The sequence below is a fragment of the Artemia franciscana genome, chromosome 20, assembly GCF_032884065.1.
Source record: "Artemia franciscana chromosome 20, ASM3288406v1, whole genome shotgun sequence".
In the NCBI taxonomy this organism is placed as follows: Eukaryota; Metazoa; Arthropoda; class Branchiopoda; order Anostraca; family Artemiidae; genus Artemia; species Artemia franciscana.
Window position 1 is genome coordinate 2,171,282 of NC_088882.1, and position 24,050 is coordinate 2,195,331.

Consider the following 24,050-nt stretch of genomic DNA (forward strand, 5'->3'; position numbering starts at 1 on the left):
TCTACGAAGGTGATAGTAATGCCGGATGGTCATCATACAACTGTGGAGCCCCTCAAGGCACTAAGCTTGCAGCTATTGTATTTTTGTCTGTAATTAATTTCCTCCTAGCTGACTATGACGACTGCTAGTGTGGACTCTTCTGATTGTCTAGTAAGATGAATCCATCAAATGTTTATGAGCTCCCTATTGTGTAGAATCTTTGTGTACCTTCAGAGCACTTAGGTTGGGCTTTACCTAATTATGCTTTCTTAATAGTTGACGGTGTGATCGGCTGCACCAATGATGACTGTCCTTCGAATGAAGCCTGTATTAATGGTGTATGTCAAAATCCATGTGACTGTGGTCCCAACTCCGATTGTAAGGTAGTTGATCATCGACCGATTTGTCTCTGTAAAGACGGCTACGCTGGAGACCCTAACGTTGGATGCTATCAAGGTATAGTCCCTTTTTTGTCAAATTTTACTTTATTATTGATTGTTAGTGAACAATAGTAGCTTGTTTTATATATTTATATATTTATTTATACATATTTATTTATATATTTATTCTAGTTTTAGTATTATTACAATTAGTGGACTCACTAAATTTAGTCGATGCTCAGGCAACAAAGGCCCTGGGAGGGTGTGAAAGAGAAGCGTTGAATAGACTGTGAGGGAGGAAGGGGGTGCAGAGCTGTGTTGGTTTCTGGCGGCGTCGTGCTGCATTGAGTTTTTAGTAGTAGTAGCATCTGTAGTAACTGTTTAAAATGCTTGGGTGCCGAAACATGTGAACTATATGGAAAGTATAATAGAATATAACAAAAAAGTCCTAAGATTTTGGGGACAGGGATTCAAACTAATTTTTGTCAACTTTATGTAAGGCCTTTTGATTGTTAATAAGTAATTATTGCAATTAATGCTGTAAAATGATTATGCTACTTTTAATAGTTCTACTACTTTTACTTTGAATGGTTAAGCTCGTAAGCATAGTATTTAGCTAGATCAATTGTTCTATGAGTAATATTGTTATGGTGTTATTTACATTACATATGGAATTATTTAATTATAATATCTATTAATAAAAAATATAAATTAACAATTATCAAACTCTAACGATTTTTTATATTGACTTCAATTATGCAAGGAGTATAACACATGGAGTTCAAGTCAGTTTAGGAATCTGAGAGTAGTTACTACTTGATTAGAGTTTCTGTGCGTTATGTTTGTCATGTGATATTTTACAGGAATGAAACCCGATTGAGCTAAAAACGTTTCTGGTAGACCATTGTTTTAGGGTTTACGAAAAGGGTGGATGATGAATTTCCTTATTTATTAAATTAATAAAATTGTTAGATTTTTTTTGATTTGAAGGATTTATCATAGGACGCCCTGATTTTTTTTTTTTTTTTTTTTTTTTTTTTTTTGTGGTTGATTTTTGTCACCTTTCTTAAGTTGATTCATATTTAGGTCTTGTTTGGTGATTATTTACCTGAACAAAATTTGCTTCAGGTTTTTTTACATTATTTGTTTATGAATAAACCTCTTTCATCCTAAAAAAAAAATAATTATTTAATTATTATGTTTAAATATCATGTAACTTCTATATTATAGTATTGCTTAGCTATGTCAACTAAAGCAAAACCTCCTAAAAATTAAACGACAGAGAAACAGAGAATACCTTTAAACAGAAAGATCGTTTGCTCAGCAACTTTTTGTTCTTTTTTCGGGCTTAAAATTTCCCAAACGAGAACCAATCAGGTTATTAAAAGGCGGAGTTACTCGTTTCTCCAGAAATAACGAGATACGTCATAGATATAAATAAAAGCTAAAAAATACGTCACAGATGTAAACTAAAGAAATTAAAGCTCCGAAATCACCACAAATGAAATACCGAATTCTGGTGAACTTCGGGTAAAAACTATCCCTCTACTCATGTTCTATCGTTTGGAGTTTCACATTCTCATGTTCTCGTATCCTCTTCTCTTATTCTTATGTTCCAATTTTCTTAGTCTATCAGTACTGACTTTAACTAATAAATAACTCGTTTTAGTTGGATGTCGAGCTGACGATGAGTGTCCGTCAGACACAGCTTGCCACAACGGACGGTGTATAAACCCTTGTGTCATTGATGATCCATGTGCGATAAGTGCCCAGTGCTATCCAGCAAATCACCAGGCTAATTGTCGATGCCCACCTGGTACAGAAGGAGACCCCCGCGTACGATGTACTGCTGTTGGCTGTCGGGTCCACGGTGATTGTCCTCAAGATAAAGCCTGTGTTGAGAAGAATTGTGTTGATCCTTGTCTTTCTGATAATCCTTGTGCACCTAGTGCAGAGTGTTTCACTGAGGTAAATTTTACATTACATCTCTCTCTCTCTCTCTCTCTCTCTCTCTCTCTCTCTCTCTCTCTCTCTCTCTCTCTCTCTCTTTTTCTTTCTCTTTCTCTCTTTCTCTTAATTACAATGTTTTATATAGAATCAACTAAGGATATATTCTAAGCACTCCCAAGGAATAAATCAATCCCTTCAGAAACAACCTATTTCAATAAAAACAAAATTTAGACGAAATTACCAATTTCTAAATTTAGAGATGGGTTTTAAACTACCCAGAAAAAATCGAATACTTCTGGCTAAAACGTAGTCAGACCCTGTCAATGGCTGAGATCTGTGGAATATTCTAAAAGCGTTTTAATAATTAATTTTTGCATAATTCAATTTTGTAAAAAATAGGAGTTATGATACCTTTTGTTTAGTTGAAGAGAGAGAAGTCTCTTTTTGTTCTAGCTGATTTCTTGTGACGATAATTACTTTTTATTCACTTATATATCGTTTTTCTTATAGAGACATTCTGCGGGATGTCGTTGCTCCGATAACCGTTATTATTCACTTAAATGTCCATTATTATACGACCGTTATTATAGACATTATTATAAGACCGTTATTATTCACTTATATGTCGTTTTTCTTATTGAAATACTTTCCTGGGTATCGTTGCCCTGATGACCGTTATTATTCACTTATATGTCCGTTATTATACGACCGTCATTATAGGCATTATCATGCGACCGTTATTGTTCACTTATACGACCGTTTTTATTCACTTATATGTCGCTTTTCTTATAGAAACATTCTGCTGGATCTTGTTGCCCGGATGACCGTTTTTATTCACTTATATGTCCGTTATTATAGACATTGTTATGTGACCGTTATTATTAACTTAAGTGACCGTTCTTATTACTTATATGTCGTTTTTCTTATACAAACATTCTACTGGATCTTGTTGCCCTGACAGCCATTATTATTCACTTATATGTCCGTTATTATACGACTGTTGTTATAGACATTATTATGCGACATTTATTATTCACTTATATGACCGTTTTTATTCACTTATATGTCGTTTTTCTTATAGAAACATTCTGCTGGGTGTCGTTGCCCTGACGACCGTCCAAGTGGAGATCCAGCCATTGGCTGCGAGGCAATTAGTAAAATTGACGAATTTCCTGTTGTCGCTGAGCCAGAGTGTAGAGCTGATGACGATTGTCCATCTCAATTTGCTTGTATGGATGGCAGATGCAAACAATTATGTTTGGAGACTAAACCCTGTCATGAGACTGCTCTTTGTGTGGTTATTGACAGTTCACCGTTCAAATCAATGGCGTGCAGGTGCAAGGATGGTATGGTACCAGATGAGAGTGGTGTTTGTACTCCAGGTTTGGTATATTCTTTTACTAGTTTATTGAGATTGTTTGGGTGGGGTGGACAAACCAGGATATTCACAAGCAAGTGTTTATTCAACTGAAAACCCCCAACAAGTAGATGCTCCATAATCCCAAATATCACATAATCTAAGAATATTTCAACCAAATCAGGACTTGGAGATAGCACTTAGCGAACTTAAAATATGATTTGTCCAATGACCGCTATCAATATCTAAAAAAAACTCGAAAACGGGATTAGGTACAGGATTTTGCGTAGGGCTACTCTATTGAAGAAACAATGGACAAACGATTGGCCTCGATTGTGTATACAAAGATGGCTTGATACCACATGGAATAGTCTTTGCATTCCAGATTTTTCATATTTTTTTGATTGGGTCATTGCGGAATTCTGGGTTGGGGTAGATGAGCTAGGCTATTAGTACAAAATAGTAAAGATGAACGAAAGATGGAAACCGCAGATATAAGGATGGTATTTTACCAGAATTCGTTAATGATCAAAAGCCACTGGTTCCAGTTATTTGAGTGGATAATACTTGAGCAGAATAAAGTGATTTGTAAGGAAAAGGAAAGGGAATTCATTCTTTGTGAATCAAACAGTTCGTGGTAATCAAACAGTTCGTGGTAACGAACTGTAGTAAGGAGCGACCCGGCTCAATAGTAACCAAAACTCTAAAAAATGGAATTTTGATACCAATAGCTACATCAAAAGAATCGCATTTTAATGATGGTTTTAAATATATAAGTTTCATCAAGTTTAGTCTTACCCATCAAAAGTTACGAGCCTGAGAAAATTTGCGTTATTTTAGAAAATAGGGGGAAACGCCCCCTAAAAGTCATAGAATCTTAACGAAAATCACACCATCAGATTCAGCGTATCAGAGAACCCTACTGTAGAAGTTTCGAGCTCCTATCTACAAAAATGTGGAATTTTGCATTTTTTGCCAGAAGGCAGATCACGGATGCGTGTTTATTTGTTTTTTTGTTTGTTTTTTTTTTCCCAGGGGTGATCGTATCGACCCAGTTGTCCTAGAATGTTGCGAGAGGGCTCAGTCTAACGGAAATGAAAAGTTCTAGTGCCCTTTTCAAGTGACCAAAAAAAATGGAGGGTACCTAGGCCCCCTCCCACGCTAATTATTTTCCCAAAGTCAACGGATCAAAATTCTGAGATAGCCATTTTATTCAACGTAGTCGAAAAACCTTATATCTATGTCTTTGGGGACGACTTACTCTCCCACAGTCCCCGTGGGAGGGGCAACAAGTTACAAACTTTGACCTGTGCTTACATATAGTAATGGTTATTGGGAAGTATACAGGCGTTTTCAGGAGGATTTTTTTTTGGTTTGGGGGAGGGGTTGAGAAGAGGGGGATATGCTGGGGGAACTTTCCTTCGAGAATTTGTAATGGGAGAAGAAAATTTCCATGAAGGGAGAGCAGGATTTACTAGCATTATTTAAAAAAAAAACAATTAAAAAATAAAAGTGAAAAAGCTTTTTCAGCTGGAAGTAAGGAACAGCAATAAAATTTAAAACAAACAGAAATTATTACCCATATGAGGGGCTCACCTCCTTCTAATACCTCGCTCTTTACGCTAAAGTATTTTCAGTAATTTCAACTACTTATTCTACGGCTTTTGTGATTCAGGGGGTCATTCTTAATGAATCGGGATAAAATTTGAGCTTTAGTGTAAAGAGCGAGGTACTGACGATGGGGCGAATCCCCTCATATATGTAATAAAAACATGAGAATACAAAAGTTCTTTACGTAAGCTAATTTATAAGTTACGTAAATCTTTTACCAATAAAAAGATTCGTAAAAAATTTAAAGTTCTAGTTGCCTTTTTAATTAACCAAAAAATCGGGGGGCAACTAGGCTTCGTCCCCCGCTCTTTTTTTCTCAAAATCATTCGATCAAAATTATGAGAAAGCCATTGAGCCAAAAAAAAAAAATATGCAAATTTCGTTTTGATTATTCCTCTGCGGAGAGCCAAAATCAAAACATGCATTGATTCAAAAACGTTCAGAAATTAAACAAAAAAAAAACGAGTTTTTTTAACTGAAAGTAAGGAGCGACATTAAAACTTAAAACGCACAGAAATTACTTCGTATATGAAAGAGGCTGCTTCCTCATCAACGCCCCGCTCTTTACGCTAAAGTTTGTTACTGTTTTAAAAAGAAGAATTGAGACACAGAGTCAAACTTTAGCGTAAAGAGCGGGGCGTTGATGAGGAAGCAGCCTCTTTCATATACGAAGTAATTTCTGTGCGTTTTAAGTTTTAATGTCGCTCCTTACTTTCAGTTAAAAAAACTCGTTTTTTTTTATTTAATTTGAAAAAAGGAACAACAGTGCGTATATATATATATATATGAAGTGATTAGTTTCCCATTCCCTGAAAGTAATATACACTCAAATATCACATATTCAGCGTTTTTCTCACAGTTACTTCATTATGCAAGGATTTGTAGTAATTATATTGATTTTAAAAATAGATGTAAAATCTTAAGCCAAAAATTGATATCAAGAGGTTTTTCTGCAAATAAATTAACTTGGCAATTTAAAAAATTTAGTTTTCATTATAACGAACTTTTAAATAAATATCAAAAGAATTATCTAGAAATACTTAAAGAAATTTTTAACTAATTTTGGAGGTTCGAGAAATGTTGTCACAGCGCCATTTATTTTGAATTGTGTTTCTAATTGAGCGGATTTTCTAAAAAATTAGCCACATGGTAAAGATGAATTCTATAATTGTTTAGTTCATTCAGGTTTTTTGCAATGTGTTAATATTTGTGATTTGGTAAAATTTATAATATTTAGTTTACCTATTGTTGCTAAAAGGGAGGGATATATTAACAAGATAAGCTTGTTTTGGTTTTACTTGGTTGTTTTACATTTGCTTTTTTTTTTTTTCATAGGCATGTATTTTGGGGGTGATACCTGACGCGGGGATGCCATGGATATTCTGTGGTAGCCACAACACTGTGCTGGGTAGAGCATTTAGAGTGGCGAAACCCTATATAGGCCAGTGTATTCTCCTGATGAGCCCTTATGTTGGGTGTTGCCTCTGAATTATTTGTCTATATTATTTTTTCTATTGTTCGGTAAATGACGACTTATACTTATTGACGACATGACTGCCTGTCCATGGATTATTCTTTATGGTTGATTGTGTGTGGCTATACTGTTTGACCTATGTGATTGTATGGATGAGTAGGGTTAAGGCCTCATTCAAGTGCTGGTCTATATTAATCACTAATTTAGGAAAACAGTCTTCCTTTTCTCCTTCTGTCTCTTTTTTTTTTTTTTTTTTTTTGTGTTTGTGCTGTAGCATTGGTGATTTCTCTTTTCATTATATATATATATATATATATATATATATATATATATATATATATATATATATATATATATATATATATATATATATATATATATAGTATATAGCATAACTGAACGTATCTTAATTCACTTCATATCATCGCATAAAGGATGGCAGGTTGCCAAAGATCAACGTTTTCGCCCAACCATTTAGGGCCAATTGAAAAGGAGGTCATTCCCAAAGGTGGTGAGAAGAGGTCGTATGAAAGGATTTAAAGAAAATTTTCTTAGGAGGGCGTAGCAGGGGAAGCTTTTGGTTGATTGGGGTGGAAGAAAAGTGTGCCTGAGGTTACTTGGTAATGCATTGGGTTGTTAGTAGTAGTAGTATAGTAGAAGTATAAGTGGTATGATCAATGTCTTTTATTGATATTCTTTTTTCAAATATAGTTTCAACTATTGATTTTTTTGTATGTAATATTGGATTTTAATTTAGCAAAAACAAAATAAAGCCTATTGCCGTGTATTTTTTATCAATTGACATCTCTAAATTTGTTCTTTTAGTTCAAATACCATATAATGTTGGGTGTACTGTTGATTCTGATTGTCCAGATACTGAAGCGTGCATTAATAACCAGTGCAGATCTCCGTGCAGCTGTGGTAGGAATGCTGTATGCCTTGTGCAGAATCATCACCCAATTTGCTTATGTCAAGAAGGCTTTGCAGGCAATCCACAAACTGGATGTTATGCTGGTAAGTTTAACTAATCTCTTAGACTAAACTGCTTTTCCATTTGCGAAAAATCAAGTGAGAAAAACAGGTTTTAATTTCAACATAGCAGTGAAGAAAAATAAAAACAAAACAAAACTTAGATTAAAAATTCTAAATAATAAACTAAATACGCGAAAAGAAAAAAAGAGTTGTTTTAAAAAAAAACACAAAAAACGACAACTAAACGCGCGAAAAGAAAAAAAAAGAATAGAAAAGTAAAAACAGATCATATTATAAACAAACTTCTAGCCAGTACTGATGTTACTACATAAGAATAAAACCAAAATGAATGTCTATAGTGAAATCGAACTATAGCGAATGTCTATAGTAGGTCACTCTCCTCTAAATATTAAGTGGATAAATGGCAATCTATTAAAAGTGAAGACTATAATTACTTGAACAAACAAAAAGGTCACAAAACCCCTGGTTGATCATCCTGAACTAAATCACTAATTAAATTACGTTATCTAATCTAAAAAAAATTCTATATATTCCTTCTATCTGGTGATGAATGGAAAGCAGGTTGTTCATGAATGGCGTCAGCAGTGATCATAAGAAAGGATTTAAAGGAAATTGGAGCTTCATGGGAGGAGGTAAAGAGTGAAACTTTGAATAGGTTGAGGTGGAGGAGGATTGGTCTTGCAGTTTACCTTAGGTGGTTTGGTCCTGTAGTCGGATGTTAGTAGTAGTAGTAGTCTAAATTTCTATATTTGCCTAAATCTCAGGAATAATTCCATTGCCGAAATTAAAAGCATAACAACAATAATATACTATTTTAAATATTTTATAGTCTGGTAAAATTTTGAAACTATAAAAAGTTGCTTCAATTTTAGATCAAAATCAATTCTGATTCAGTCGATGAAAGATTATCCACTAAGGTTTTTTTGCATATAATGTAGCATGAGAATAAATAATCACTTTTCGGCAGAAATGCCTATTGTTTGTACATATAATCCTGTTTCTGAGTATTATAACTTGGGGTAAAATTCCGGGGTGTAGATCTATCCGGGTAGTGTAAAGAAAGTAGTTGAGCCATGCAAATGAAACTTTAAATTCCGAATTAAAATTTTTGATTTAAATTACCCAAATCTCAGAAACAACTACATTATGGGAATTATAAACACACTAAAAATAGCAATTTATTTTATTTCTTTCAGAATTCTTAATCCTACTGTAGTATAATCTGATTCAGAAATCTTATCTTACTCGAAATTAAAACTTAGAATTATGTAAGAGTTGTGTTCATTTTTAACTACTTCTACTACTACTAACAAATCGCAGCACCAGACCGCTGGAGGCCAACACAGCTACGCACCCTCCTCTTCCATCCCAATCTATTCGAATCCTCTCTCTTTACACGTTCCCAGGAAGTTTCTATTTCCTTTAAATCTTTTTTATAACATCCTCCCACCCCAAACGAGGTCAATGTGCTTTCCATTTAGCCTTAGACGGTCACCAAAAAGTACAATCTTCGGCAATCTGTCATCCTTCATCCGCAGAACGTGCCCTACGGGTCTGATAAACGAGATTTTGGAAATTATCCCAAAGGTTATCCTTGATAGTCTCTGAAAGGTTCATTGACCTAGCTCAACTATTTAGGGGAAAATCGAACAAGGTTGAGGTTACTTATTCAAATATGTATTAAGTTTCTTATGTGCCAGTCTAATCTCCTAATCGATCTTATTGAATGAGGTTGAGGTTAGTTATTCAAATATGTACCAAGTTTTTTATGTGCCTCTCACTATCTAAACTTATCTAATCTGTATATTATTGATGCACAATTAGCCTAACCTAATGACTTCGAAAGGAAAATTTATCAAGCGGATTTTTCGCTTCTTATTTTTTTGTCTGTGTAGCGTTTTTAGCATTTAGTTTTTTGTATTCTTTTTCTTCTGTTAGGCGAGAATTATCTTTTCAGTCAAGACTCTTTAGCCCTAAATGTATTAATTTTATATACGGTGCCTCAGTTCTTCTTCTTGTATATCAAGCGGCTTTCGCACTACATAGTCAAACGGTTAAGCTACGTTCTGTAACCTTTCATAGCTGAAAAAGTCTTTCCGGGCTAGGTTAACGTTAAAATCCATGGAAACACCAGGCGTATCGTCTAATATCATTATAGTCATCATGAGCAAACTATAAAATCAAAAATGGGGAATGGAAATGGAAATTCAAGCTCTGATGATGATCTTATGCGATGACAAAATGGCTTGAAAGGTGTTCTAGCCACAGCTTATAATTTTGTTTTCAAAATTTATTAATTAGCTCCTGCAAAAACCCCCAGCCCCTTGATTTTTTTATAGCATTGCATAAACTTACATAAAATAAAATTTTATGTAAATCCCGAGTCTGTAGTGCTTACGGTACGGACAAAGTGTGCTTCGTAAGGTTGCATAATGTAACGTTAAGTCTTAAGTTATGCTAGTGTGAACGGTATAGAGTGAAATCACCATTATACTCCACTATTTTGTTATTTTAAGCGGATGACACAGGAGTATCATGCTAGAGTGAAAAAAGAAATCACCAATGCAACAGCACAAACTCAGAAACAAACGCCTACCATACAGCCGAATATAACAAATATAAACTATAGAAAATAATAAACATTAAATAATAAATAATATATAAACTATAAAAAATAATAAACAATGAATAATAAAAAAATATATAAAATATATGAAATATTATTTCAGTCGGTTGCCGTGGTAATGGCGATTGTGACTTCGACAAGGCTTGCCACAATGGCAACTGCGTGAACCCATGTCTGGTATCCGACCCCTGTGCACCAACTGCAGAGTGTTTTGGAATGAATCACGAGGCTGAGTGCCGATGCCCTCTTGGGATGGAAGGGAACCCACGAGAAGGATGTTTTGTGGTTGGATGCAGGTGAGAATTGATATCTTTTATTTTTTTTTTTACCTTTAGTACCCTCTTTTAAACCCTTAAGTCTTTCTATTGGTGTGCGGTGTTTAATATTAGTATTACATTTAATTGATTGATTTAATTAATTAATAGTAATATTAATATAGTCCGGATTATAGCCAGACTATAATACAACTTGTAAATACTTACAAAATTGCGCACAATTGCGATTCCAATAGTTTTTATCCTCTTATTTCCTTATTAATTTTTTATACTGTAATATTTTTTGAATTTATCGTAAGTTTGTTTTCAAAATAACATTTTTACTTTCAAAACTAATCGAAATAGTAGTTAGTATTCCTGATTCAATTTTAAATCAATACAAATGTTATTTTTTTCTCACTGGACATTGTCTAAAATCAAGGGCGTATCCAGGAATTTTGTTGAGGGGGAAAGTAGGTGTGTGCAAAAAAAAAACATACATAACGCATCGAAGTTGGTTTTTATGCATTGTGTTACTTTTTTACGAGCTGGACACATATTTAGGGGTAGGGGCTGAAACCCGGTACCCCCCTCCCTCCGCCTGGATGCGGTCTTGTGTACAACCCTTTTCTCTTGGGGGCGGGAAGTGTCTTTTATTGTATTTTCTTATAATATTATTTTATTGATTCATTCTAAAGCTAGTCTAATTAAGAATTTTAATTACCTTTCTTGTTAGCTTACTGCTGTCAAAGTTAATATCCGGGCTGAATTAATTTGCGACAGGAGTATTTCATTTTCGGGTACTGTTGTTTATCTGTGGTCACTTTATATTATGCTTTAGCTCGGGATTCAAAGTCAATGTTAAGTTTAAATATCCAAAATAAAAAATAGGAAGGCATTTGAATCAATAATTCAGCCATGTGATATCTGTCATCGTGATATTTTAGATCTCTTTTTAACCCTGCTGCCCTCCCGCATGTTATCTCTCCTTTCTTTCTTTTTCGAGATTTTAAAATTTACGATTTTTCATCAATTCGCGTTTGCTATTTTAAATATTGTAAATTTTACTTGGTTTTGCAGTTTGCTTTAGTAACAGTGAATTATTTTCGGAGTCTAAATTAAAGAACCGTCGGAAATACCGAGGATATTCTCTCTATGCATAACATTTCCCCTTTTTTCCAGAAGTTAAAAATGCTTGAAACAATCATTATTTTGTTTTTATACCACTTATTTTATTCAGTTGTGTTTTAAAGCTTGTTGTAAATCATTCCTTTGTTCTATTTTAAGTTTTATTCGAATCTGAAGGAAATTGATAAACAGTAAGTGAATGTATAGGTTTACCAACATAGAAAACCAACAGTAATTTGGTTTAAAAAATTTTTCGTGCTTACAAAAAATTACAAATAAAGTATCTGGAAAAGTAAATAACAAGTAAAGGGCTTTTGGATTTAAAGTGTACACTTTTTTTTAACTTCAAATGAAAAATGAACTGCTGTTGGTAAACTAAGGTTCAAATACGACTTTTGTAACTAGGGACTATTTACATTTTGACGCGTGAAGTATGTATTGTATTCGATTTTCCCCTTTTCTTTTTTTTCTCTTTTTACGTTTTTATGTTTAAATCTTTTTACTATTTACGTTTTGAAATGTGAAGTATGTTTTTGTATTCGTTTTTCCTCTTTTCTTTTTTTCTCTTTATTTTTACGCCTTTTTACTATTTACGTTTTGAAACGTGAAGTATGTTATTGTAATCGATTACCCCCTTTTCTCTTTTTTTCTCTTTTTACATTTTCACGTTGCTTTTTTTACGTTTTGAAATGTGAAGCATGTTTTTTTTATTCGATTTTCCCCTTTTCTTTTTTTTCTCTTTTTTTTCTTAATACTACTTCTGTCAGTTGCTTCAAAAAAAAGAACATGAATTCGATTTAATTTCAATAAATAACTATGTTCTAGGCATAGTTGGATTTGAATATTAGTTTTCCCCCTCTCACTCATACCGAAAATACCCTTTCTCCAGTCGCCTAGTTACCCCCATAAACACATGAACTGTCATATTTCGTATTTTTCGTTCTCTCTTAAAATTATTAGTCTTCATGAATTTGGAGATTTAGACGTGATTTTGTAAATTTTACAGGTCTGATCAAGACTGTCCAGAAGAAGCGGCGTGCCGCAACGGCAAGTGTGTAAATCCATGCCTTTACGACGAATGTGGACCAAGAGCTGAGTGCTTCCCTGCAGTGCACCGTGCCAACTGCCGCTGCCCACCCGGCTTTACTGGCAATGCGAAAATCAGCTGTGATCGCATCCCAGTACCCGAATGCACAGTTGACTCCGATTGCCCGTTCAAAGAGGCGTGTGTTAACACCCTTTGTGTGGAACCGTGTGCCACTCTCGATCCCTGTCATAACACAGCTGTCTGTCGAGCTGTCAATACAGTACCAATGAGGACACTTATATGCGCATGTCCAGATGGATTTATTGCAGCTGAAGAAGGTAGTTGCAGAGCATTGGTGCCAGTTGTGGATGGATGTACCTATGACGAAGAGTGTCCATCTGATAAAGCTTGCATTAATTCACAGTGTAAAGATCCGTGCAACTGTGGACCTCACACTGTTTGCCGTGTGGAAGAACATCAGCCTATTTGTCAGTGCGCGCCTGGCTACGATGGAGACCCCTTAATTGGCTGCTATTTAGGTACCCCTTTTTGTTCGTTCTTTATCGTAAAACTTCCAAAATTGTGATTTCAGGCACTGGGTTTGAAGCGTGTTTTGAGCGTGTTCGACAAAAATCGTTTTCAGATTCTCCGTGTTTAATCCTGTCAAAATTTAAAGCGAGTTCCAAGCGTGTTGGACATGGGCTATTCAATATTTTAACGCACCAGAATAGTATGGTTGATCACGGGTTCTGAGAATACCCAAACCCGTGTTGAAGACAACATTCAAATGATAATATCTACAACCCATGTCGAACTCCGTGTTGAATGAGGATGGCCTGAAAACAGAGCTCTAGAAGAAAGACTCCATTTTGGATACATTTCTTTCAGTTAATTCGGTTGGAGCCTCATACACAATTTGAATTGGTTCTATTCCTCCAGTAGTAATTATTGTTATCTATAGATAGATTTAAATACCCGTTTGAGTGACTGTATATAAAACAAGAAACGCTACGATAAATGTTGTTCTATCCCAGTTTCTTGGGCTATAATGAGAGTAAGATTGACATAGCTAAACCACCTTTCGTAGGTGAAGGATGTTATATTACCAAATATCGTCCTTTTTGACCGTCCATCTGGGGCCAAACGATAATGTTTTAGGAGGGAGCTTCTAGGGACTTCTTGGAAGGGACTTCTTTGGAGGGATAAGGAGTAAATGTTTAAATAAATCGGGGTGGCGGAGGAGCCTCCGTAGCTGCGTTTATCTCAGGTGGCTTGGTGATGCAGTGAGTTTTTAGTAGTAGTAGCAGTAGTAGTTGCTAATCATACCCATGTCTAGTAATTAATTCCAGGGTAAAAAATCCGTTTTGCTGAAATGTATTCTAATCAGTAATTGTCAGAAGCTATTGCTAATTATTATTGGTATAAGTGCTAGGAATCAGTAATTATGGGCGGAGTCAAAATTCTGTTCAGTGGAGGTGATTTTCCTCAATAAATGCCAGGATTTATTATTAGCTGTTTTGCCAATATTACCCAAAATTAATGTTTAAGGTTCGGAGGGGTAAAACTAATCTTGGGTGGGGTCTGTTCTCCTCAATAATTACGAGAGACTGCTAATAATTATAATTGCCAGTAATAGCCTGAAATTAGCGAATTTGGATGGGGTCAAAATTCAATTTAGGTAGGTACATTCTATACACTTATTGTAAAAACTGCCAAATTGCCATTATTTTTATTACATAGGAGATTTACAGTAATTTCTATTACGAACTTTTTGTCCAAGAACTCTATCATTTGGATAATTAGGTATAAAGTGAAATTTTTGACAATCTAGTAGTTAGTAGGATAATACATAAGAACAATATACTACGTAATGCTTTTGCAGTGGGAAAAATAAAAATTGCCTAATATAATATTTTATATGGGTATATTCTAGTTATTTTCAGGATAACAGTTTCTTTTTTATTTTTTTTTTTACCGATAACAGTTAAATGTTTCTTTCAATATGATTAGACTATTGTTTTTTAATAAGTTCTAAAAATTATTCATGGAATTCTAATTTTATACTTCTTGGTCTTAGACTGTGACTATGATCTATTCCTGTTGGGGTATTGCTTTAATTTTTTTTTTGTGTTTTTTTTCGATTTTTATTTTTGTAATCTTGATTTTTCACTTTGCCTACCACTCTTAACCATGTCGTTTCCTTTTTGTTCTTCATTCTTAGATCTTAGTTCATAACAATATTATCAGTTTCAATCTTGTTTATTTTTATTCTGTTTTTTTTTTTCATAAAATGTCTTGTGACACAAGGCATATCATACTCCATTAATCCTTTGCCCAGTTTTATACGTGTTTTGGAAATTTGTGAAACCTTCGCTTAAAGGAATCAACACATGTCTTTGGTGGCATACACTCTCAGTAACTCCATTTCAGATGCGGCAGCGCTAAAGAAAAAAAATCGGATGGCTATATATTTATTTGTCAATAAATATTATCTATCAATTCATAATAATTTTCTCCTGTCCTTGCCTCAATTACTCTTTCATCTTTACTTATTGTCTGCTGCTTTTGGTATTTTCACCTTTAGTTGTATTATTCACGTTTCTTCTTTTTTTGCATTTTCTGTTTGTTGACTAGCTTCTTTTTTTCATTTCATGTCTTGTTTTTCATTATAATTTTCATTCATGCAAACTTTCTATTTCTTTCAGTTAGATGGACTAGTTACTCTATTACGGTTATAAGTAGCAAGTTACTTTTCTTGTTTCTTATTTTTATTACTTTTCTTCTTTTTTCTCATTTTTATTTGTTATCTTATTTTTTTATTGTTTCAATTTCTTCAGATTATTATTTTTTACACTCATTCAAACTTTCTACTTTCTTTCAGTTGGATGCACTAGTAGTTCAGACTGTCCTGAAACACACGCCTGTCAAAATGAAATTTGCACTCCTGTATGTGGACCTAACAATGAGCCATGCGGACCTTCGTCTGAGTGTGAAGGGATGGACCATAAGCCTTTCTGTGTTTGCCCTCCTGGCACATCTGGCAACCCATACTCCAGTAAGTGTTTCTCTTAATTTATTTTCCTCAATTTATTTTTCTTAATTAATTTTGCTTAATTTGTTTCAACTGTTGGAAGTGAATGGTTATGACAGAGCATATAAGTTGGCTGTTTACATCTTGTTGATTTGACGTTGGATTAAAACTACGGTCCCCGCCTCTCTGGTTTTACCGCTGCCCCCCGCTTATCAACATTGCTTACAGTTAATAAGCTTCTATAATATATTCAAATGCTTTGAATTAAACTCTAAGACACCGTTGCCAACTGGCGGATAAGACGGATTATGGCTTCGCTCCAAGTTTTTGTTTTGCCCTATATTGTTGATTTGATGTGTGGTTTCAGGAATCATTAACTGAGCGAAATGTCTTTGGTCAGGCTTTGTGAGTCAGTGTCTATAATTTTTTTTTCTTCATCGATATGAGGAACATTATCGGGGTTCACAGGTCCCCGCCTCTCTATTTTTGCCGCTGCCCCCATCTATCACCATTGCTTACAATTAATAAGCCTCTATAATATATTCAAATGCTTTGAATTAAACTCTAAGACACCGTTGCCAACTACCGGACAAGACGGAATTATGGCTTCGGCCAAAAATCTACAAGGTCTTAGAACCATAAACCCTTCCCTATAACCTATTGCCGCCCCATTCAGAGACTACCTGGCTTTTCCTTGGCCCCAGATGGATGCCGAAAAAGAGCAATCTGTCATCCATCATAAGTCATTTTGGATCAGCTTGGAGGGGGACAGCCAGCCAACTCGTAAGGGGAGAGACAATCATCCTCTTTCACAACCTTTATTACTTCTGCAGGCAGCTCTGTCACCACTCCATTTAATTTACGGACATTTACACTAATTCATGTATCTATTTTTTAGCAACGGGTTGCACTGCAATTGGTTGTGAGTCAAATAATGACTGTCCATCTGACCGTGCGTGCATCAATGGTCTTTGCGTTTCTCCGTGCACGCAAGATGTTTGCCTAGAACCTGCCATGTGTAAAGCAGATAATCATACAGTTAATTGTATCTGTCCTGTCGGGTATGAAGGAGATGAAAAAGATGGCTGTACAAGGGGTATGTAGATCTTATAATTTTCATACAACTATGTTGCATAATTTCTTAGCGTAGACCAAAATACCCCAAATTGTCTCTGGGCTAAGGTTGTCACCTAAAGAGACGTTTCATATTATTTACCCTAAATAAAAACCAGAATTTTGCATGTCATGGGAGTTTATTTGCTGAAGACGGCCATATGTGGCCGAAATATTCAGATATTGTTTTGCTGTTCCACTGGCAAAGAAAAGGATTTGTCCCTATTGAACTGTTATTTGTAAGAATTTATTTTCGTTAACGAATATTTTATATCCCTGCGCAAGTTATTTTAAAGAGAGTTTAAACTTTTTAATATTTTTTTTTTGGTATCCCTTAGCATCCCAAAATTAAAATTCTCGAACATTATATGATTCTTAATTACTAATTAAAGTTAATTAAAAATTAACTAATATTTTTTTTTACTTCTTTATTACATAAAAAATGAAAATTGTCCAGTGTGAGCAAAAATCTGCATTAAACCGTTATATGGACCGGCTGATTAAAAACAATCTATTTTGAATAAATAATTAATATTATTTTATTTTAAATGTAAAATTGTTTTCTGAGTAAAGAGTTGTGCTAAAACTATTAAATTGAAAAATTGCCCCTCAGTTGAGATTCAGGTTGTTGTCCACTATGTTTTGACCTTTATTAAATTATGTAAGCAAAATCAATGAAACAAATACTAATCTTTAAACTATAAATATGGGATATTACCCCGTACATAAGTTGACGCTAGACCCTTTTCATCTTTTTATCTTACATATCCTTAACTTAAATTATTGAAAATTTGAACTAAAAATAATAAATTCGAACCGTTAAGCGGAGACAAATTTTGTATTTCTATTTATTTAGAATAGAATATAGAATAAAATATATTTTATTCACTGCAATAGCTGGAGCTAACATGAGCATGTCATAACACAAAAAAAGACCTAAACAAATAAACAGCAACACAAAAAAAATTAAGGTAGCAAGTACTGATTCAAGGTAAAAAAATTAAAATGAGTCATAAAAAAAATTTAAACTAAGTCAAGAATCTATTTTCACGATTAAAATAGCGACCTTTTATATAGACTATTTAAGAATAATTAATTATATAAATGAAGTGGCCTATATTCGAAAACACCCACAGGCAAATACCTGAAATAAACTGCATTGAACATTAAATATTTGTCAAGGGAATATTATTAAAATACCCAATAAAATAAGGGACAAATGATTTGCAATATTTTCCGGTACAAGAGGCTGGGTAAGTCATTAACTGTATACTATTGTTTTTTATTAGTCGGGGTCTAGTGACTATTCCTTCAGTAGAGTGGCTCTCAAGGTCGGGTAGTAGACCACGATTAGCTGGGGAATTCAAACAATTTAGTCCAAAGTGATACGTCAACTCATGTCTACGACTATCAAGTGAATTCAAGTTGAGTTGTTTAGTTAGTTTGAGTTGTGTATCATCATATGTTGAGTAGTTATGTCCAAGTTTAAGTTTTACAGCTCTTTTTTGTATCATCTCAAGTCTATCTGATTCATCTTTCGTCAAACCCGCATGCCGAGCTGGACGCTCATATACTGGATTTGCATACTTATACTACATACTTAGTGTTTAATTGAACAACATTGTTTATTACAGGTGCTAACTGAAAAATTTCACGTCCAGATGATTTGTGTGAGGGAGGGGCAATAAACTGTTGGTATATCAGAATATTTAAATGTTTCAACCTAACGTGTTAGCCTAAAAGCTCCTTTTATTTCTTATTGGCATTTTCTTTTTGTGCTATATTCAACTTCTATTTTTATTTTTTTATATTCTATTTATTAATGATAATAATAATTTATTTATAACCCATTGCACAAAACAATATGAGAATAGTGGAGTAAAAAGAGAGAAAACAGAAATAAACATCAGAAAAGAAAACAACACAAGAAAAGAAAACAACACATAAGTACAACAAAATCAATAGAACAAACGGATGAGCGCAAAGATACAAAGGTACAACACAATAAGTACAACAAAATCTAAAAGGAAAATGGTCAACAGAACAAATGGATGAGCCCGTGATATTGGGTAAGCCGTCGATATGCTTGTGCAGATAACTTATCATGAAGCTCCTGTAGTTTTGCAGTTATATCGGGAGCTTTGTATTTTCGGATTATTCTCCAATTTCGATACGATAGATGTAGATAAAGCATGTATTTACAATATTTATAGTAACATGTACGTAGTTTACATAAGTCACTCTTTTTCAGTAGAATGAAGGTCTCAGAAAGATAAAGTACAGAGTGATCACAAAAAACTGAATACAAAGAAACCAGAGCCTTTCGATTGTACTTAGACCGGTTTGACACAATCTTACAGTATTCAAATTTGACTTTTTTACAAGCTTCAGATATATTCTATTTATTAGAATTGCTACATGCTTATTCTATCAAATCCAGCTTTGGTTGTGCCTTATTTTACACCAGTACTGACAGAGGCCTTGAACCCCATCATACTAAACTGTCACATTTATTAATGGGGGGGGGGTCTTCCTAGGTTTTGAAAAATACTTTATTTCGGAATTTGTCTTCGAAAAATAACCCTACCCCTTAAGGCTTTGAAATATACTTTCTTTTGCATCTCCATTTTTTTTTTAAAGAACAAAAAATCCTTGCAACCCCCCTCATCCCTTCCTCCTATATTGTCGTGCATTGATGCTGTCAACAGCTCACCTAGGCATTTTATAATTGTTATTTTTGCGTTAGGTCTGTTATTCCTGTAACAAACTCCTATCCAAAATTGTCCAGGTGATTTGGTGGTAGGGGGTGGGTGATGGTCAATATATTATTCAGTCTGAGAACTTTAAACAAATTATTATTATTTGTATTTAATTTTTAGGCCTATATTCGACTTATTTTTATTTATTAGAGAAAACTGTCGGAAGTCAAAGACTTGTTGCAAAAACACAGTTTTCTATTTTCAGTCAGATTTCCGTGTGGAAGAAAAAATGAAGAATAAGAAAACTATGACTAAGGAAAAATTGAAATCAATCGAGGATAATTTTTAGTCAGGAAATCGAACTAAAAGACGAAAATAAAACCTTTTATTTCTTTCAGTTCCTGAACATCAGCCTCGTTTGGTTTTGTCTTTTTTTAATTTCTTTTTCATTTCTTGTTCTTTCGTACGTGATGTGCCGCCAATACGGTCTCAGAACGTTTTTAACTTCTTATGTTTTTGTTTAGTTCAAATTGATTGCAAGTTCGATGAGGCGTGTCCATCAAAAGAAGCGTGTATCAATGGAGTTTGCGTTCTACCCTGTGCCGTGCTGGAGCCATGCGCTGATGATGTCGAGTGCAAAGTGGCAGATACAACACCTGTGAAAACCCTTCTCTGTGAATGCCCACCCGGCTTTATCTTCTATAATAACACTTGTGTCCTTGGTAAGAATTTCTCTTGCTTTAGAGTTCATATTCTGTCCCTAAAGTACTCAGCGTTTAATCCGTCGACTACCTGCCCTGAATTTATGAAAACCTAAAATTTACTAATATTCTAACTTTCTTTCTACAGAAATTGAGATTTTCAGTACTTTATACAAATTTCAAAGATATATGCTTTCGATAATGTTTTTTTTCGACGGGAAATAAAACTGACTTCAGGCTAAAATCTGTGACCCCCAAAGTCAGAAGTCTGATCCCCTTTTATCTGAGCTTGCCAAGTTTCCTGATTGTGTTACATGGATTAAGAATCATAGGCAACACATAGGCAGTGCAATAGCGCTGCCTACGGTAATTTACACTGCCAGAACATAATAAGCGCTTTGCTGAAAAACAACAAATGAATATGGATTGACAGTTAGTACCGGGGGCCTACTTGCAGTATAGAACTCGGCACGTGGCAGGCTTTTGTATATGGATTCTTACAAATGCATCGAATGAACGATTGCATTTGAAAAATTCAATGCAGAACCGTCTCAAGAAAGTGCTAAAATGGCAAAACTGCGCCCCATCTGGCCACTCTGAGCCGTGGATTTAGCTTTTTAGTCATCTATCTGCAGCCAAACGAAAATTTGACTTTCCCCAAATGAGGTGAGAGGAGGTTTAAATAGGGAATAAGTTGGGGGGGGGGGGTAAGAGAAGCTTTTGCAGCTGTGTTGGCCTCAGTCGGCTTGGCAATGCAATTGGTTGCTAGTAATAGCAATGGAATTAATATTTAACCCGCATTTTCTCTCCAATTCAAGTTTACATCAATTATTTTTTTTTTTAGCAACTCAACCTGCACCGTGTGATATTGAGAAAGGATTTATTATAACAAAAGATGGGGAATGTATATGCCCTCTAGTTAAAGGATTTGTTGTTGACGAAAAGGGCAAATGTACATGCCCCTTGGAAAAGGGCTTTGAGATAGATGAAGAAGGAAACTGTGGCTGCCCGCCAGATTTCTTTAGAACTGATAATGGAACCTGTGAACTTAGTAAGTTATTCTTCTCTTCTTCTTCTTCTGAGTGTGTGAACCAAGAATTGAATAATGGGGGCCTTTTGGTTTTTGTTTCATGCTCTTCTGAACGTGTATATTGTCTGAAAATACCAAGGACAGTGAAATTGAAATCTGATTATTTTAATTAGCTAAGTCGAAACTTCCATACTCACAAATATTTTTAATTTTGAATTAATTAGGAATTCAATTTTAAATAAAAGATACTTCCATACGCAGTTATCTAGCTCTTGGTAGTAACGGGCAAAAAAAGAAACATGGGGGAAAAATCAGCCAAAAACTGTCGCATTACTGAAATCAGTAATGTGCCAATCAGTAAAGGTCCAACCTACCTTCACTGAAATCAGTAAAGGTCCAATTTTTTTAACCAGATGTTTTCAGCTCTCAAACTTAAATTTCGAAGAAAATGACAATTCAGCTTTGATAACACTGATGTTTTCCTCCCTGTTTTTAAGCAAGAAGGATACCAAAATAAACGCCCTTTTTTACCCCTAAGACCCAAGTAAGGTCTATTCACACTTGAATACTATGATCTTTTAAGATTTGCCTAAGATTAAGATTTAAGATTTTAAGATTAAGTTTCAAAATTATGAAGTTTTTAGAGCAGTATGAAATTTTCACCATTGTTGCCATGTTGAACCGTGACACTAAATAAGCAAAACTAATTCGTCGAATTTCCCGACACTTTACACATTCGGAAGATAGCTGTAATTCTTAAGCTCTTTAGTAACGTACGCTTTTAGCTTATTTTCGCTGATTTGTATCATGTTATATCCTTGCGTCGGCCCTGCAATGCATTGCAACAGCTCGGTTAAAACCCTAGGTCTCATATTACCAAGCTGAGATTAATCAGCCAAAATATGGCGCACATGACAGTTTAAGAAGACATAGTTTTCATTCGGATATGCAGTTATCTTGGGTAATAAACAGATTTTAAATATTTTCATTTTTACGGGTTGTCAAATTTGACTGATTAAAACTGATTAGTTTTGCTCATTTAGTTTTATATTTTAACGTGACAATACTGATAAAATGTGGTACCGCCCTAAAAATCTCATAATTTTCAAATAACCAAAGGAAAAACTTAATAAATCGCGAATAAACCTAAGATAGGTCGAGGGTCCTGTGTATTTTAATGAAAATTCACAAGTCAAATAAACACAAATTTTCCCGTTGATTAATCAATTCTCCGTAATAATCACTGAAGGGTATAACACCTTATGAAATGCCTTAATTATATCCTAGATATGCCCTAAGCTATTTGTTTTTTTTTGCTATCTTCAAATATAAGGAGATAAATTAAGATAGGAAAAAATGACGGTTTAAATGCTGTTGAAGGGGCTCAACTGGGAGTTATTGCTAAGATGTCTGTTTCTAAGGAGGTTGTCGCTGAAGTAAACTGTTACTCTAGTATTTGCATTAATAAATTTGTATCTTCCGCAACATATTTATCAATTGAATTAATTCATTTTCTTTTCAAATGAAAACAAAAAATGTATGTACAGCATGAGGACAAGAGAAAAAACTTGGATGAAAAAAGGGGAAAGGGGAATGAAAGTGAAAAATGGATATTTGCTAAGAGAAATTGAGAAAGCTCTACCAGTAGAATTAAAGGATTAGGAGAAATAAATACCAAACCATTATGATTGTTCGAAATTTTGAAACAGTTTTTAAGCAGCTTTAAGGTCAGTTTGTTACAAAAATTAATCTAGGTTTTTGCTAATTAATTAAATAATTTAATATATTTAATAATTATTTAATAATTAAATAAATTATTTAACTAATTATTTAAATAATTAAATAGGTTTTTTTATAACATATCCAACAAAAACGCCCCCTATAAAACTGTTCCTAGCAGAAATGGGTTATTGCTAATGGTACTTTTTATGTAATAATTTTATACGGTATATTCGATGATAAAAATGAATTCTAATGTCACACTGTTTAAACATGGTGTTACTAGAAACATAAAACGAAAATTTGAGGAAACATTAAAGCCATGGAGACAAGAGAATAAGGCAAGTATTTCGGTTGATATCTCTGCTCAGCCACTCGTAGTAATAAAACCTGTTTTTTCTCCTAGATAATATATATATATATATATATATATATATATATATATATACATATATATATATGTATATATATGTATATATATATATATATATATATATATATATATATATATATATATATATATATATATATATATATATATATATATATATATATATACATATATATATATATATACATATATATATATATATATATATATATATATATATATATATATATATATATATATATATATATATATATATATATATATATATATATATATATATATATATATATATCTAGGAGAAAAAACAGGTTTTATTTATCAAGCAGTGAACAAAACGTTCTAAAAACACAATAAAACAAAAATATTAATTAATAAAAATTTTCCGGTTATTTCAAATCCATATCCGGGAGCCTTTAAAAACAGGAACAAAAAAGAGAGATAAAGATAATTCAAAGCATTAAAAGACAACAATACAACAGGAAGGAGAGAAAAAAGAATAAAAGACAAACAAATAAATAAAACTCATATTCCAAATAGTTCCAGAACAGCAAAAACTGCCTAATGACGGACAAGCGTATGTCACTAGT

The 24,050-nt window shown here is 33.8% G+C and overlaps 1 protein-coding gene across 6 annotated transcripts in view; it reads left to right on the forward strand.

Annotated features, from left to right (window-relative positions):
* The window catches only part of LOC136040265 (uncharacterized), a 293,795-nt gene that overhangs the window by 253,710 nt on the left and 16,035 nt on the right, over positions 1-24,050 (forward strand). For all 6 annotated transcript variants that reach the window (XM_065724489.1, XM_065724490.1, XM_065724492.1 and 3 more), the window contains 10 exons: positions 256-435; positions 2,029-2,327; positions 3,391-3,691; positions 7,577-7,765; positions 10,474-10,666; positions 12,759-13,318; positions 15,661-15,834; positions 16,709-16,906; positions 20,147-20,344; positions 21,168-21,374. In XM_065724489.1, the coding sequence (XP_065580561.1) occupies positions 256-435; positions 2,029-2,327; positions 3,391-3,691; positions 7,577-7,765; positions 10,474-10,666; positions 12,759-13,318; positions 15,661-15,834; positions 16,709-16,906; positions 20,147-20,344; positions 21,168-21,374 (2,499 nt within the window). The remainder of the gene's footprint in view (positions 1-255; positions 436-2,028; positions 2,328-3,390; positions 3,692-7,576; positions 7,766-10,473; positions 10,667-12,758; positions 13,319-15,660; positions 15,835-16,708; positions 16,907-20,146; positions 20,345-21,167; positions 21,375-24,050) is intronic.